Source organism: Zalophus californianus, chromosome 17 (genome assembly GCF_009762305.2).
Source record: "Zalophus californianus isolate mZalCal1 chromosome 17, mZalCal1.pri.v2, whole genome shotgun sequence".
NCBI lineage: Eukaryota > Metazoa > Chordata > Mammalia > Carnivora > Otariidae > Zalophus > Zalophus californianus.
The window spans coordinates 49,505,574-49,522,045 of NC_045611.1; the positions used below are offsets into that span (position 1 = coordinate 49,505,574).

Sequence of the window (16,472 nt, forward strand, 5' to 3'; positions counted from 1 at the left end):
AACTAACTACTGTATTTTCAAAATAGTAACGAGCATAAGTAATATTCTGAAACACCTGCACCAACTATAATATAAAAATATCTATGATTTACATGGATAACAGATTCACAGGTTCTGATACTACTGTGGTTTGTCACCTGCATTCATAATTACAGGAAATGCTAATTTTCAGTTCAACTAGTACGGATTTTTTTCCCACTCAAGCTCATGAACCCCCTGCATTATGCCCACAGACTGGAGTTCAAGGGCTCCTTTTCTAAGTGAGACCTTCTCCTGCTGCCACCGGATTGAATTAGTCACTCTGGGACCCAGAACCACTTTAAGTTGCTGGCTTGCCACCTTTAACACAGTGCCCCGTTAAGATCTCTAAATCATCAGGGCGCCTAGGGGGCTCAGTTGGTTAAGCAGCTGACTCTTGATTTTGGCTCAGGTCATGATCTCAGGGTCCAGGGATCAAGCCCTGTGCCGCACTAAGTGGGGAGTCTGCTTCAGGAGTCTCTCCCTCTGCCCCTCCCCTCTCTCGTGCTCTCTCTCTCTCTCTCCCTCTGAAATAAACAAATCTTTAAAAAAAGAGAGAGAGATCTCCACAAATCATCAACGGAATGGGGCCTTCTTCCTTTATTCGTGTTCTTCATTTTGCACGGGCCCGGCACATTGGACACGTTTAACAAATGCCATCAATGGGATGTGAAGCCCAGAGATGACCGGAACTCTCGGAACCAGCTCAGAACCAGTCAGTATGTAGTGCAAACACATGGACCGTGAGTTCCCTCCTTTCCTCTCTTTGCCTCATCTGCTTTCTCCTGAGACCCAAGCCATAGGGCAGGTTCAGACAAACAGATACGGACCCTTGGGGGGCCCACTCCAAGATACTCCCACAGTGGACGGCTTCAGGAGCTCACGTATCCACTTTGCCCCATAACCGTCGGTCCCAGACCTCTGCACAGCCTGCTCCGGCAAGTGCCTCCCTGTCTCCCACGATTTGTGCACTGCCCTGCATGAGGGACTGCCCTCTGCACTCCTGAAGCAAGTGCGCAAGACTGGGCCACCTACTAACCTCCTACTGGGAGGACAAAGACCTGTAACAGGGTCCTCCAGACCAATGCCATTGAAATTCAACTCCTCAGGACCCTCCAGGATTGTGCTCCAGAAACCTTAGTCTGCTCAAAAGTCACCACGAGAGACCGTTGAAACAGACTGCTGGAGCCCACCTCCAAAGATTCTGATTCAGTAGCTCTGCAGTGGAGCGCAAGATTCTGTTTCTAACAAGTTCCCAGGTGATGCTGATACAGCTTCTCCGGGCCCATGGTTTACAGGAGCAGGTACTAACACAGTCGCGCTTCCTCCAGGGGTTTCCAGTTTACACAGAATTTCCTGTGGTTCCTCCTCATATCCCCGACCTCCAAAAGTCAGGACTGCCTCAAGCTTTAGTGCATGAAGTTCTTCTCTATCTCTACTCATTCACTTCCTCAGTGAACACATCCAGCCTTGGGACATCAGAAAGCGTCCATATACCGATGACTCAAGGTCAACTTGACATGTCCACTTGGCTGTCTAAAAGATGTCTCAAACTTAACTCGCCCAAAACCAAACACCAGATTTGTCTTTTCAAATAAGCCGGCCACATATTTTGAAATGATCTTTGATTTTTTTCTTCTCTTTTTCATACACCACGTCCAACCATCAGCAAAAACCTTCAAATGATCGCCAGCATCTGACCAATTCTCTCATTATTACAGTCCAAACCACCGTCATCTCTTGCCTTAACTACTGCGATTGACTCCTAACTAGTCTCTCTGCTTCTATTCCTGTCCCCCTACAATCTACTTCCAACACGGCAGCCGAGATTATCTTTTCTTTTTTTTTTTTTTTGAAGATTTATTTATTTATTTAAGAGAGTGCATGCGCAAGGCAGCGCATGCGCACAGGAGGAGGGGCAGAGGGAGAGAGAATCTCAAGCAGGCTCCCTGCTGAGTGCAGACTCTGATGCAGGGCCCACATGACCCTGAGATCATGACCTGAGCTGAAATCAAGAGTCGGACGCTTAATTGACTGCGCCACCCAGGCGCCCCAGCCAGAATGATCTTTTAAATATACAAGTAAAGGCATGTCACTCCTCTGGCCAAGAACTTCACCTCGCTCAAAACCTTCACTAAAGTCCTTTCAATGTCCAAAAGACCCTACACTATCTGACCTCCCAATACCCAATTTCCCATTTATCCTTCTTTCTCATTCTGCTCGGCCTCTCTGGCCTCCTTTCTGTTCTTCACATAGACCAGTCAGTCATGCCCCCAACTTGGGGCCTTCACTGCCGTTCCCTTTCCCCCGTGTCACGGGCCTCTCACTTCCTTTGGGTCCCTACTACCCACCTTTCCAGTGAAATCACCACCTTTTTACTGAAATCATCCCTGATTATCCTACTTATGATTGCAAGTCCCTCTGCCAGCCCTCCCAAAGCATCTTCCCTGCTTCATTTTTCCACTTATCACCTAACCTACCATCTGTTTGTCTTGTTTACTATCGTTCTGTACCCACGGGAATAGGAGCTCTATGAGGGCTGGGATTTTAGTCTGCTCTGGGCACAATGTAGGCACCCAATACATACTTAAACGGAAACTGGGACTGAAGTGAACTCAGCCTGCTGATCCTGGGATCCTGGGTTCTTTGATACCAGCTCCAGAGCAGAAGGGTTTTGTTCTGCCATGTGTTCGCTTAGTCAGTTACGTGCTAAGGACCACGCTGGGCCTGTTGGGACACAGTGGTGAGCAGGGCAGGCAAGGACTGCGCTCGAGGAGCTGACATTCTAGCTGGGAAGACAGCACACACATTCACTGAAATTCTACTATGTGTCAGGCGCTTAGGTTTAAAGAAAGATATACTCTTTTACCATATGGAGCTCACAATGTGGAGGGAAAGAAGATGACTAATATCACTGGTGACACAGGCCTGTGGGATAAAGGGGTAATGGGAGTAAGGAGACACTGGCAAGGTAGAAATAACAGGACTAGATGAATGATTACATGTGCGGATGAAAAGGAGAAAGCAAATAGGAGTCTGGAGTTGAAGTTTAAGGAAAACAGGTAAATTATGTGTTTCAATCCAGACAGCCAGACGAGAGGCAGGGTTGGGAAGCTGCAGGTCTTGACTCTCAATACTGGAGTGGTCAAACGGCCTGGGGGTATGTTCTGGCTCAGCCACTTTGTAGCTGTGTGAACACTAGAAGAGAGACAAATCTCTGAAGAAGTCTGTTCTTTCTAATGTGAAGACAGTACTTCTTACTCGCAGAGTTGGAAGAATTCAGTCTTTCTCTCTCACAAACATACACATGGATACCTACTTGAATAAAGCTCATGGCTAGTACGGGGCACACTGAAAATCCTCAGCCAACTGCTATCATTGCTGGTATTCATTCATCCTAGCACTAACCTAGGAAGACAGGCACCCATTTGTTTTTATTTCAGATGTTATAACAAACACTGAGGACACTGAAGAAAATAAGATGGACAAGGTACTTGTCCTTACAGGGCTTGCTTTCTGGTGGGTAAACAAATCTACAAATAAGGTGATTTCTGAATACAAAAAGGGCAATGAAGAAAATAAGAGCAACTATTTATGAAGCAGAACATAAGTTCTCTGGGACCGAACACAGGTGGCAGGTGTGGGAGGGGCAGCATTAATCAGATTGTCGAGGATGGTCTCCAAGGCCTGCATGAAAATAAATCGGCCATGAAAAGATTTGGGATGGGAAGAGTACAGAGGGAGGGGCAAGTGAATTCCGGTTATAACACCTCAGCATAACTGGTATACAATAAGCACTTAGTTAATGCATACTATTACAGTTACTATAATTATTTCTTCCCTGAACCTAGCACAGCCCTGAAGCACTGTAAGCCTGAGTGATTTACTGACTAAATGAAAATAATAGAAGCCAGGGAGAGAATACACTAAATCAAGACACCGGGAAGTTCCCCCAACTTTAGGAGAAAAAAAATAACACTTCTGGGGGGAAGGCAGCCATGGCTGAGGGGCCTGAATGGGCATTTGTCAAGACCACAGTATGAAGAGTAAGGTCAGGAGAGTGGGCCCTTGTTTGGGAAGAGAGCTGGCATTGCCATAAAACAACAAGAAATCGAAATTCTACTCACTTGGAGCTGAAGAGACCGGGGGTTATTCCTTTCTCTTCCATGCAATTCTCTCTGAGAAAGGAACAGTCCCAAGAAGGCAAGGCCATGAAATAAAAATGAGCCAGGAGATAACATGATTTTATCACCCTTCCCAACACATAACAGGGAGAAATCTCTGAGTGCAAGGTGAATGTAATCTAGCCTTCCTATAATCTACTCCTACTACCAGGAAGGGGAACCTCCCTCCCTCCCCCCAGGGCTCAAACAGAGGGCCCACGCCATTCCTGCTGTGGGCCTTGTCTACAAGCCTGCATTCACTGTAGCTCCCAGGAGACAGTCAGATGGCGCACAGACACATGAAAAGATGCTCAACATCACTCATCATCAGGAAAATAAAAATCAAAACCACAATGAGCTATCACCTTACACCTGTCAGAATAGCTAGAAGCAAAAAGACAAAGAGTAACAAGTGTTAATGAGGATGTGGAGAAAAAGGAATCCTGGTAATACAGATTGGTGCAGCCACTGTGGAAAGAAAGCAGTATGGAGGTTCCTCAAAGAATTAAAAAATAGAGAAGAATTAAAAATAGAACTACCATATGACCCACTAATTGCCTTAGTGGGTTTTTACCTGAAGAAACAAAAACACTAATTCACCCCCGTGTTTACTGCAGCATTATTTACAACAGTCAAATTATGGAAGCAACCCAAGTGTCCAGCCATAGATGGCTGAAGATGTGGTATTTGTATATACAATGGAATATTACTCAGCCATACAAAAGGGTAAAATCTTGCCATTCCCAACAACATGGATGGACCTAGAAGGTATAATGCTAAGTGAAATGAATCAGCTAGAGAAAGACAAATACCATATTATTTCCCTTAAATATGGAAGTTAAGAAAAAACACAAAAGAACAAAGAAAAAAAAGAAACAAAAAGCCAGACAAACACAGAGAACAAGCTGGTGGTTGCCATGGAAGAGGTGGGTGGAATGAGAGGACACCTATCTTGATGAGCACTGAACAATGTACAGAACTGTTGGATCATTATAAGCCTGAAACTAACATAGCAGTGTATGTTTAAAACTATTTTTAAACGCCTAAATATATACCTAAAGATATACCATGTTCATGCAATTAAAGACTCCAGGTTGTTATCTGTTCTCTCCGATGCAATCTCAAACAAAATCTCAATCTTTTTGCAAAATTTGACATGCTGATACTAAAATATATATTGAAATAAAAAAAAAACTAGAATAGTCAAAACAATCCTACTCAAAGAAGGAAAACTTTGGACAAAATTTGGACTCATTCCTTCTGACTTTAAGATTTATTCTAAAGCTACAGTAATCAAGAAATAGTGGTATTTTTAGAAAGATTTTATTTATTTATTTGTCAGACAGAGAGCACACAAGCAGGGGGAGCGGCAGAGGGGGAAGCAGGCTCCCCACTGAGCAAGGAGCCGGATGCAGGGGCTCGATCCCAGGACCCTGAGATCATGATCTGAGCTGAAGGCAGACGCTTAACTGACTGGACCACCCAGGCATCCGAAGAAATAGTGGTACTGACAACAATGGAGAAATAGATCAATGAGAAGAGTCTTTTCAGCCTATGGAGTTGGAACAATTGGAAAAAGTCTTATGTACCCCTCCTTAAGTCATACACAAAAATTCATGCAATATGGGTTAAAGACCTACTATTTAAAAAAAAATCTGAATTAAGAGCTGTGGCTCTCCTAGGCTGTGTGACACAGTGGAATTCAACCCGTGTGCCTCCGATGCTGCAAAAAACAGACCTAGCACCACCACATCAGCAAAATCACCGCTTAAAACTCGTACGGCTTTTAATAACTCTCAAGGGAATACACACAGAACATGAAAATTCAACTTCTGCAGCTCCTTATGGAAATGACTTCACAGAAAAGTCTGAAATTCATACAGAAGTGGGTGTGCGGCTACCATGAAAGAAGTCCAGATATCGTCAATCGGAGACTGCCTGCATTGGAGTCTCCCAAAGCGAGCGATGCCGGTCTCAAAGCCACAGCTGCTGACCTGGAACTGCTCCTTCCAAGTCTGCGGGAGAGGGTGCCCAGCGCTGCTGCCCGAGCCCCGCCCCCCCATCCCAACCCGGGATGCCCAGGGCATTCGCCTCCTCAAACCTCTCCTTCGCCAGGCGGAGCTGACGAAATCCCCTGGCTCTGACCTCCGCCACACGTCCCCTTCCCCCAGATCCTAAAGACCCGGCCCCCGTCCCTGCGGCCGGAAAGAAGACTTGCAAGAAACCCCATGTCCCATAACCTACTCACCATCGCAGAAGAAATTATGGCAGCGCTGCGGTGGCCGGAAGCGGAAGTGGGCGACTCGGGAGGGCCCGGACTACACTTCCCAGAATCCTCTGCGGCGCGCGGTCTTATTAAGAGGTCCAGCCGGTGACGTAAAAAAGCGTACACCTGGAGCCCCGCCCAAGGCCAGGTGCAAGGCGGAGTGCCCAGCAGGTGTACCCTGGTATGTGGGAGGACACATGAGGTTCTGGCTCTCAGCTTTAGAGCACCCCACTACACCTTTTTTCTCTTTCCTTAAAAAAAAGTTATTACTCGCTGCTAACGTTCACGTTGTAGAAAATCTGACACTACTCTCCAACAAACAAATCCATAATCCCATCAACCAGGGGATATAAAGCATTGATGTTTTGGTGTAAATTTTATATGTATGCAATACACATTTTAATTCCAAAAGCACTGCATGATCAACGTTAAGGAAAAAAAACAGTAAAAAGATTTTTTAAAAAAGAAAAGAATGTTAAGAAAAGTAAGGAGGAGGGGCGCCTTGGTGGCTCAGTCGTTAAGCGTCTGCCTTCAGCTCAGATCATGATTCCGGAGTCCTGGGATAGAGTCCCGCAACAGGCTCTCTGCTCAGCAGGAAGCCTGCTTCTCCCTCTCCCACTCCCCCTGCTTGTATTCCCTCTCTCGCTGTGTCTCTCTCTGTCAAATAAATAAAATCTTAAAAAAAAAAAAGTAAGAAAAAGAACTAAATTAAAGTCCTCTGTAATCCTAGCACCCAGAAACAAGCATCATTAATATCTTAGCCCGTGTATTTCCAGATTTCCTCTTTGAGTAAATAAATATTTAAAAATTTTTGTCCCCACAAAATAGGCATAATATTTTAGAACTGTTTTTTCCTCCCATTTGATGTATCATGGGTAGCTTCCTATGCCACTAAATAATAAATTCATTTTAAGTGGTTGCTTAGGATTCTTTAGTTTTAGATCCGTTACCACCTTGTCCACCAAGGAAGTTAGATTTCTAATCTCAGTGCGTCAAAACTAAGAATAATCGTTTTCTTTAATTTCTTACAATTTGATAGCCCAAACATGCTGCCTCCTTACTGATTGCATTTCTTTGCTCATGGAGATGTTGAATAAATGTCAATATGTAAGTGGTGGGTAAATTGCCTTTTTATATCCTTGGCCCATTTTTATCTTTTGTTTATTTATTTGGACGTTCTTCTTGCATACAGATGGTATTGGTATTGACTCTGTCCTATATGATGATTTTTTCTACCGTTTGGACTTCTATAAAGACGTTTTTAAAAACCACCAAACCTTTATTTGATCAAATTGATCAGTCCTTTCATTTTGGATTCTGTATTTTTCCATATGATTATAAAGACTTCCTTCCCTGATATCCAATAAGTACACATCTATATTCACTTCTGTTCTAAAAATGTACCTGAGATTTGTTTTATTCAGGCATGGCAAGACACACAGATACAGAAATGATTGTCATGAAGGAAGAAGTTTATACTCACAGATAGATCCCTAGAAACAGAAGGTATGGCACACCACTCAGGGCCCCACGGAGAAGGACCAGGATTGATCAGGAGACAGAAGAGGAGGAGAGAACATGGTCCAGAGCCTTTATTGGGTTTTCATGGGAAGGAATGGGTGAATCAGGGTAAATATAATGAATAAGTTTAGGATTGGATAATTTAAATAATTTTGGTGGGCTACAGGCTATAGGCATGGTTCCTGGGTGTCCAGTACCTGGTCCTGGATTGATTTAGGGCAGAGGAATATTGCCTTGGTGTGTGAGTTTGATAAACGACATGGTTGGGGGTGTTGGCTCTGGATTGGTTTGTTTGTATATCAAAGGCACTCTCATAAAGTAGATTGCAGTCTATGAATTAGCTAGCCCTGGGAGGGGGCAGTCTTTCTGGGATCAAGGCCTCAAATGCCAGAACACTGAAATACAGAAAATAAGAAGATATAGTCAACTCAACTTTTAGGGGGTTTATTGTTCTATTTTATTCCTGTGTGATTTATTTCAGTATAAGGTGTGAAGGAGAGATCTACTTTTCTTTTTCACCAAATGGTGAAAAATGTTGAGTTTTCTCAACAAAATTTACTGAAAAATTCATTTCTCTACTGATTTAAAATGTCATCTTACTCATTTACTCCATAATTGTATACTTAAATATTTTCTGGGATACAGTTGTTCCAATGATAGAGATGTCTTTCTGTGCCAGGATAAAATACTTCAGTTAGAGTTATTGCTATTGTATAACATATTTCTTTATCTCTCCCTCTTTATTCTGTTTTTTTTTTAATTTAATCCTAGAAATTCTAACACTCTATTCCAGATGAACTATTTACTTGTTTTGACAAATTCTCAAGACTTATCAAGGGTTCCTCTTGCTCAGAAAAATAACCCAATCACAGCATTACATGCCACCAGGCATGTGGTCACAAACCCACCCTTCTTTGCTTGAGTGTGAACAGTTTCAGTTCCCAGCCTAAGTCCTGCCATTTTTACAACCCTCTGTCTTTGCTGCTGTTGATCACTCTGAAATGTCCATCCCTTTATTCACTTCTGGAACCTTACCCAATTTTTAAGGCTCAATTGACTATCCACTTCCTCCATGGAAACTGTATGAGTTCCATGACAAATGAACAGATCAGCCTCTCGTTCAGGAGAGTTTTGTGTGAGTACAGTTAATGAGATCTCATTTTTGGAACTTTCTCATTTTCCTGGGAAAGCAATACATTGGAGTGTTTTTACCTGAGGAACTAAGGAAGAGCCCCTATAAGAGGAAGGCAGATGAATCTGTCCCAAGGCTCTAGATGAAGCCTCAGCCTTCACCTCAAGTTTACCTGTTGTGAGGATCTCATATTAAATATGAAGTGGTATAGTATCACTTGAAGGTAAATAGTGATAAGCAGAAATCAATTAAGTAGAAAATAGAAAACCAATGAAACCAAAAGACAGTTTTCTGAAAGCATCAATAAAATTGATAAACCAAGAATAAATGAGAGGACATGATCAAAATCAGAAATGAAAGAGAGGATATCACTACTGCCAATCATACAAACCTTAAAAGGATTATAAAAGGACATTATGAATAACTTTATGACATCAAATTAGACAACTTAGGTGAAATGAACAAAATCCTAGAAGGGCATCAATTATCAAAAATGACTCAAGAAGAAATGGAAAAATCTGATTAGACCTATAGCAAGTTAAGGAGTTGAATTAGTAATTAAAAATCTGTCCACAAAGAAAAGCCCAAGCCCAAACCCAAGCAGCTTTATTGGTAAATTCTATCAAATATTTAAGGAAGTAAAAATACTAAACATACACAAAACTTCCCAACTCAGTCTATGAGGCCAGTATTACCATGATTTCAAAGCCAGACAAAGATATCATGACGAACAAAACTATAGACCATTATTCCTCACGAACAAAGACATAAAAATCCTTGACAAAATATTAGCAAACTGAACTACCCCATAACCAACTGGGATTTATACCAGGAATGCAAAGTTGGTTTAACATCTGAAAACCAAGTCATGTAACACATTATATCAATATAATAAAGGCCAAAAAAATCATCATCCCAATAAGGTATAGGAAAAGCATTTCACAAATGAATGTTCATGACAAAAGCTTAACAAAATAGGGATACAAGGGAACTTCCTTGACTTGATAACAAAGTCTACATCTAACAGATCAATTAAGAGACTAGAACTAAACCCTTTTGCTTATTGTTGATTTTTCAACAAAGATACTAAGGTTTTCTTAGAGTAGCGATAAATCCAAACACTGCAAATACTCAGTGTCTCTAGATGGTGTTATGATGGGCAAGGGGTTCAGAATTGTTTTTCTAATGTAATAGAAATAAAAACAATCTCTTAAAGCTTTTCTGTATCTCAGACACAAATTCCATTGTCTTTGACAGCCTGCTGCCAGGCCTCGCTCACTCGTCCACACTAGAAAAGATAGTGGAATTTTTATCCGGATTCGTTCACCTAAATGCCCCTGAATTTTGTGGTTTTGGGTCCCAGTGATTTAGTAACCATTCTCATGATAAGATGAGATTATCCTGAGTGCAGGAGAATCTGAATCTCTCTAATATGTTCCAGAGATTATATCTGTCCCTCTGTGTAAATGTGTGTTCTGTAAATTGCCGAACTCCCTGACAAGGCAGATTCCATCTGTGTCCTATATCTTAAGACCCAAAGACTGGACAGTTTAGGAAGTACCCTTGTCATAAACTCTGGTGGTTCGGGGACGCCTGGGTGGCTCAGTTGGTTAAGTGTCTGCCTTCGGCTCAGGTCGTGGTCCCGGGGTCCTGGGATCGAGTCCCGCATCGGGCTCCCTGCTCGGCGGGGAGCCTGCTTCTCCCTCTGCCTCTGCCTCTCTCTCTCTCTCATTATTCTCATGAATAAATAAATAAAATCTTTAAAAAAAATAAAAAAATAAACTCTGGTGGTTCGGGGAGGTCATGAGCAAGGTTAACATCCCATCTCCTCATCATTTCCTAGAGAACTCAATAGCAAATAATTCCTTTTCCAGGTGTGATGAGGAATGGTGTTCTTAGCAGCATAACTCTGAGCTGATTTGCTGTGAGAATGGGAGCAATGTCTGTTTCCTGTGACTTCAATACCTCTACAATACTGGGTGCCTCGGCTGGGGTCCCCAGTCTGGCATATGGGGCAATAGGCCCTACTGGTTGATCGTTCAAATTAAAGCCTGCAACAAGACTTTGGTCCATCTGGCCAAGGTGGTTTTACCTGTTAACAGTTCAATCTATGGCTTTAATAATCCATTTTTTTCTTTTCTTTTCTTTTTAAAGACTTTACTTATGTACTTGACAGACACAGACACAGCGAGAAAGGGAACACAAGCAGAGGCAGTGGGAGAGGGGGAAGCAGGCTTCCTTCTGAGCAGGACCCTGGGATCATGACTTGAGCCAAAGGCAGACAGACGCTTAACGACTGAGCCACCCAGGGGCCCCAATCCATTTTTTTCTATTAACCCTGCTACTTGTGTGTTATAGGAGAGATGAAACTTCCACTTAATGGTATGTTTTTTTGCCTAGTCTGGCATTTTATGACCTTTGAGATGTAACGCCCAATTACTATCTATTTAATGAGGGTATCTATACACAGTACTCAGTTTCTCTAATCCCTTAATGGTAGCAGCCTGGCTTATATGGTGGCAGGAAAAAGCTTGGGTTAAGCCAGATGCAGTGTCCATATAAACCAGTCATATTTAGAACCCTCACTCGTGGGGGAAGGAGGGATATAATCAATTTGCCAGTCGCTCACCAGTTGGGAACTCCAGTGAATCGTCCCAGATATACTTTTGGCAGTTGCCGTGGGTGTTGTTTAGACCATACAGGACAGGCTCTTGATGCATTAACCAAGGGCAATCTAGCATCCCTGGCAATATGCCATCCCACCTGGGCATTGCAATGGCTACTCTTTCTATGTGCTCAATATGCTGTATCTATTGAAGGCTCAGTAGCTAAAGCTTGTACCTGAGCCGGGGCATCAGCTTCCTGATTGTAAGGGTGTATCAGTACCTTGTGAGCCAGGACATGGAAAACAGTGAGGGCTGTCTTGGGGTCTTGTAGATGGACCCAAAGTCTTCCCATGTATCTTGACCCAACAAGAGATTATTATTCATAGCCATTCACCCCTAAGCTTCCCATTGTCCAAGTCATAGGGTTAATCCCTGTAGAGCAGCCCAGCTGTTAGGGTAGGAGGGTTAACAGCCAGGGCTCATGAGTAATCAATCACCAGCGAGACTGCTCTGAGCTCAGGCTACTGGCTGCTATGGTTTGTTTCTGTTTCCATCCAGATGGTGCTGGTGTTGGGCTGAAGAGGACTGCTTTCTGTGTGGGTGGGTTCCCTTGACTAGGCCCATCTGTATACCAGGCATCAGCAGGAATCTCCCTTGCCCCTTCCTTACAGGCTGTGAGTCTGTCATAGAAATAGGGGTGGGGCATTTAGGGGATAAATATCCTCCATAGGGCCCAGGAGCACCCCATTTCTAGAGACAGTGGACTTGTGGACAGAGCACTCCTCTGATGCAAATAGACACGCCAGTTAGTCAAGTGGGGGTTTGAGCCATGGTGAAGGTGGGTCGATGGAACATATATTTAACCCACTCCTTGATAGGGAAATTCTCATCGCAATGGGTTGCTCCTCAGTGAGAGGCTCCACCTGGAGGAGTGCTGTGTGCTCTGCTGGGAGCTGTTGCTCTATGGGGGTATATCAGCTTTCTGCCCATTTCCAGAGCTTAGACCAAAATCTTGGGGATATTGTCTCCATCTCTTGTTTCTGCCATAGTGCCCAATCCATACCTTCTGGAGCCATGGACACATTTAACTCAAATGGGAGCCCTACTTGTCAGATGCCCAGAGCTTTAGTCTGCTTCACTAGTATTTCCGCCTTCTCAAAGGTAGCTTACTGCTCTGATCCCCAGGCCTACACGTGCCCTTTCTTTATCAGGTGATATAAGAGATGGAGGCACTGCACCAGGTGGGGAACAAAAGTCCTCCACAAACCCCAATATCCTTACAAAGGTGTGCACCTCTTTCATACTGTTAGGGGTTGGGTAGGCTTGCATCTTATCAATCACAGCTTCAGGGTCAACATTGGTCTGACCCAACAAGGCAACTCCCAGAAACTTTACAGTGGTGCCTGGGCCTTGAATTTTCTGTGGGTTCATTGCCTTACCTCTCCCTCACAGATGCTCCAGCAGAGCCTGCAAAGTGTCCTGCAACAAAGGCAAATCTTCATATGTTAACATTACAACATCATTGGTAAATGTTGTGTTATGTATATTTTACCACAATGTTTTAATAATGGAAACATTAAATCCCCTGTAATAACATGACATAAAGACTACTGATGTGTGTAAATACACACACACACACACACACACACACATTGTATGTTCTTGCCATCTCATTGATGTGGGGAAAGAGAACAGGGACAGATCTTGGACTACCATCCCATGACATACAGTGGGGCTATGCAGGTAACCTTGGGGGAACACTTGAAAAGTCCATTGTTGCCCCTTCCAGGTGAAGGCACTAATCTTGTGACTCAGTGGCCAAGATACACTGAAAAAGGCATTTGCTAAGTCCAGCAGAGCATGATACATTCCTAGGACTGTGGCTAAGGTGTCTAAGATGGCGGCAATGTTAGGCACAAACACATGGATGGGGATGGGGAACACTACCTTATTTAGTGTCCAGTAGTCCATCGTCATCTGCCATGAGTCATCTGGCTTTTTTACTGGCCCTCCTGGGCTGTTGAAACTACTCTGGGCAGGGTGTCAATTACCTACCCAGTGTAGTTCTTGGATGGTTTCCCAATGCACCCAAGCAGTTTATATTATTTGATATTTACCATTCTACGTGGGAATGGCAGGCTTATTAGCTCCCAATTGGCACTTCCCTTCAGCGTGGGTTTGATTACTCTAACCTGGAGGTATCAGAGATTTGCAGTTTGATCTTGTAGGCTATCAATGTCCAATATGTTCTCTGGTATTGGAAAGATAAAAACCTCATAATCTCAGGGTGGGTGGGGAATGCCCAAGAGGACCTTTCTGACTATAACTGTCTGTCCTGCATAACTATCAATGGCACTGAGGGGGCAGGAAACCTCTGAGGATTACCATATATTAAAGTACATTTAGCTTCAGTACCCACCAGAGCTGTCAGCATTTTATGTATTTCTGGAGGACCGATGAATAGTGAGCTCAACAAGGGACCTCTGATCACCTCTAATGGCCCTTCCTTAGAGGCAGTCTTGCCCTGCATCTTATGCCCAGGATGAGGGGGGCACCCATCCTAAATAGGTCTGTATTCCTGAGGCTTCTGCCAGAGCAGGTGGGGCATCAGCGATGATAGGAGCAGATGAGACAGGTCTAAAGTGTTGCTCAGGTTTTAAGGCTTTCTATAGGCCAACCCAATCTATCTGTTTAGGTAGGGTCCCTGCATCAATGAGATCATACCATATTTGCTTCCAGGTTATTCTGACTGGACCCTATATAGGGAGTTGGGATAGCCTTTTGGATTTCTGGGCTTCCTCTCTATCTCCAGCCTTCCCAGTCGCCCATGTCCATTCCCAGGACCTATCAGTTTCCCGCAGTTCAGCAATGGACTGCCCAACATGGTAAATATCTTATCTCATAACTGGGCTCAGCATGGATACCAGTGTTGGGGGGCAAACTGGAGAATCTTGGCTTTTATCCCTGCAGTGAATGTGTTCTGATCAGGACCTTCAAAGACAGGAGCACAGATCACCTGTCTCATTCCCAGATCCCTGAGAATTTGTTATACCTCCTCTATAGATTTCCAAGGTCCCACATGCCCAGGGAGATATTCCTTCATTGGGTCAAGTCTCCCAGCAGGATAAAATAATCCAATCTATAAGAAAGTGAGTACCCTGAATCCCCTGGACACCACACAGGTGCTGCCAGAGAGCAGGAGGTGTGGTGATCATGCTCATTTTCTCTGCCTCCTGCTGGGTCAGGGAAACACCATCACCCCTGCTATCCTATAACCACACCAACCATGCCAGGATATTTTCCCTGGCCTTTTTCTGAAACTTGGCAGCTATATATCAGTAAGCTCAGTGGGAGTGTATTCTCCCAACATAGGTGTTTCCTGAACTGAAGGCTATTCTGTGTCTTGGGGTTGTTGCTTTGCTTTTGTTTTCTGTTGTATTAGGGGTTGGATGGCATGGGGTATTCCATCCACTTTACTGTCAATCACCACAACCTCCTGTTCATTCTCATTATTCTCCCAGGGATTCCATGTCGGAGCAGCCCAATCAGGCTTAGTCACAAGCACCCAGGCCTTAGTCCAAGGCAGCTTGCACCCTCCTAGCTTTGCAAAAGGGCATGTGAAGGTCTCTAACTTATTACCCTGGGCTCCCATCATGTCTGTCAGCCCAAAGCCACCAGACTCATGGACATTCTCATGTGCTTTTCTAATCTTCGCTTCTCTTCTAACTTTCCAACATGAGCTCCAGCCTCTAGTTGGGCATCAGTGGCCAGTTGAACTGCCCACTAATAGAGGTCCATCCACCATGACCACCATATGCTTCCTTTCCTAGCCACAGAGCACAATGCACAATTACTCCAGCAAGCATACCAGTTTGGTAGGTGGCAATTTTAATAAGCAAAGGGAACTTACAAATGAGGCTTGTCTTGGGCAGCTGAAAGACGAGTGGATCCCCACACTCACCCTCCAGATCTTCAAATTTTGTAAAGAAGACCTAACTGTGCTCAGTCATGTATACAATGCAGGTGTTTTCAACACCACATCATCATTTCAAGACTGTGTCCTAGAAGCAGGCTCTGGGAGGGGGGAAAAGCAAGCAGAACCCACATCCCAAGGACAGGGGAGGGGGTGAGGAGCCTCCAAGTGCCTGTGTCCAGGCTATGGACGTGCTGGTCAATCAGCAGTCATGTCTTTTTGATGACGTGCCCCCAAAACCACATATCCAACAAAGGGCTAGTATATAGGATATGTAAAGAAACTCAATAGCACAAAACTAAACAATATAATTAGAAATTAGAAATGGCAAGAGATGAACAGACATTTCTCCAAAGAATATACACAGGTGGCAAATAAGCACATTCAACTTCCTTAATCATTAGGGGAATGCAAATTAAATTTTTTAAAGATTTTATTATTTATTTGAGAGACAGAGGGATAGAGCACAAGCAGAGGGAGCAGCAGAGAGAGAGGGAGAAGCAGGCTCCCCGCTGAGCAGGGAGCCCGATGCAGGGCTCGATCCCAGGACCCCGGGATCATGACCTGAGCCGAAGGCAGACGCTCAACCGACTGAGCCACCCAGGCGCCCCTAGGGGAATGCAAATTAAAAGCACAATGAGATATCCCTCCAAATCTGTTAGAATTGACGAAGTAAAAAATAGTGACACCACCAATTGCTGACAAGGATGCAGAGAAAAGGGATCACTCACGTTGATCACTCACATCACTCACGATGGTACAACTACTTTGGAACAATTTGGAAGTTACTTTA

General features: G+C 43.9%; 1 protein-coding gene across 1 annotated transcript in view; it reads right to left on the reverse strand.

Annotated features, from left to right (window-relative positions):
• The window catches only part of ZNF229 (zinc finger protein 229), a 67,194-nt gene that overhangs the window by 13,098 nt on the left and 37,624 nt on the right, over positions 1–16,472 (reverse strand). Inside the window, 1 exon segment of the mRNA XM_035724905.1 lies at positions 6,430–6,573. Within this exon segment, the coding sequence (XP_035580798.1) occupies positions 6,430–6,573 (144 nt within the window).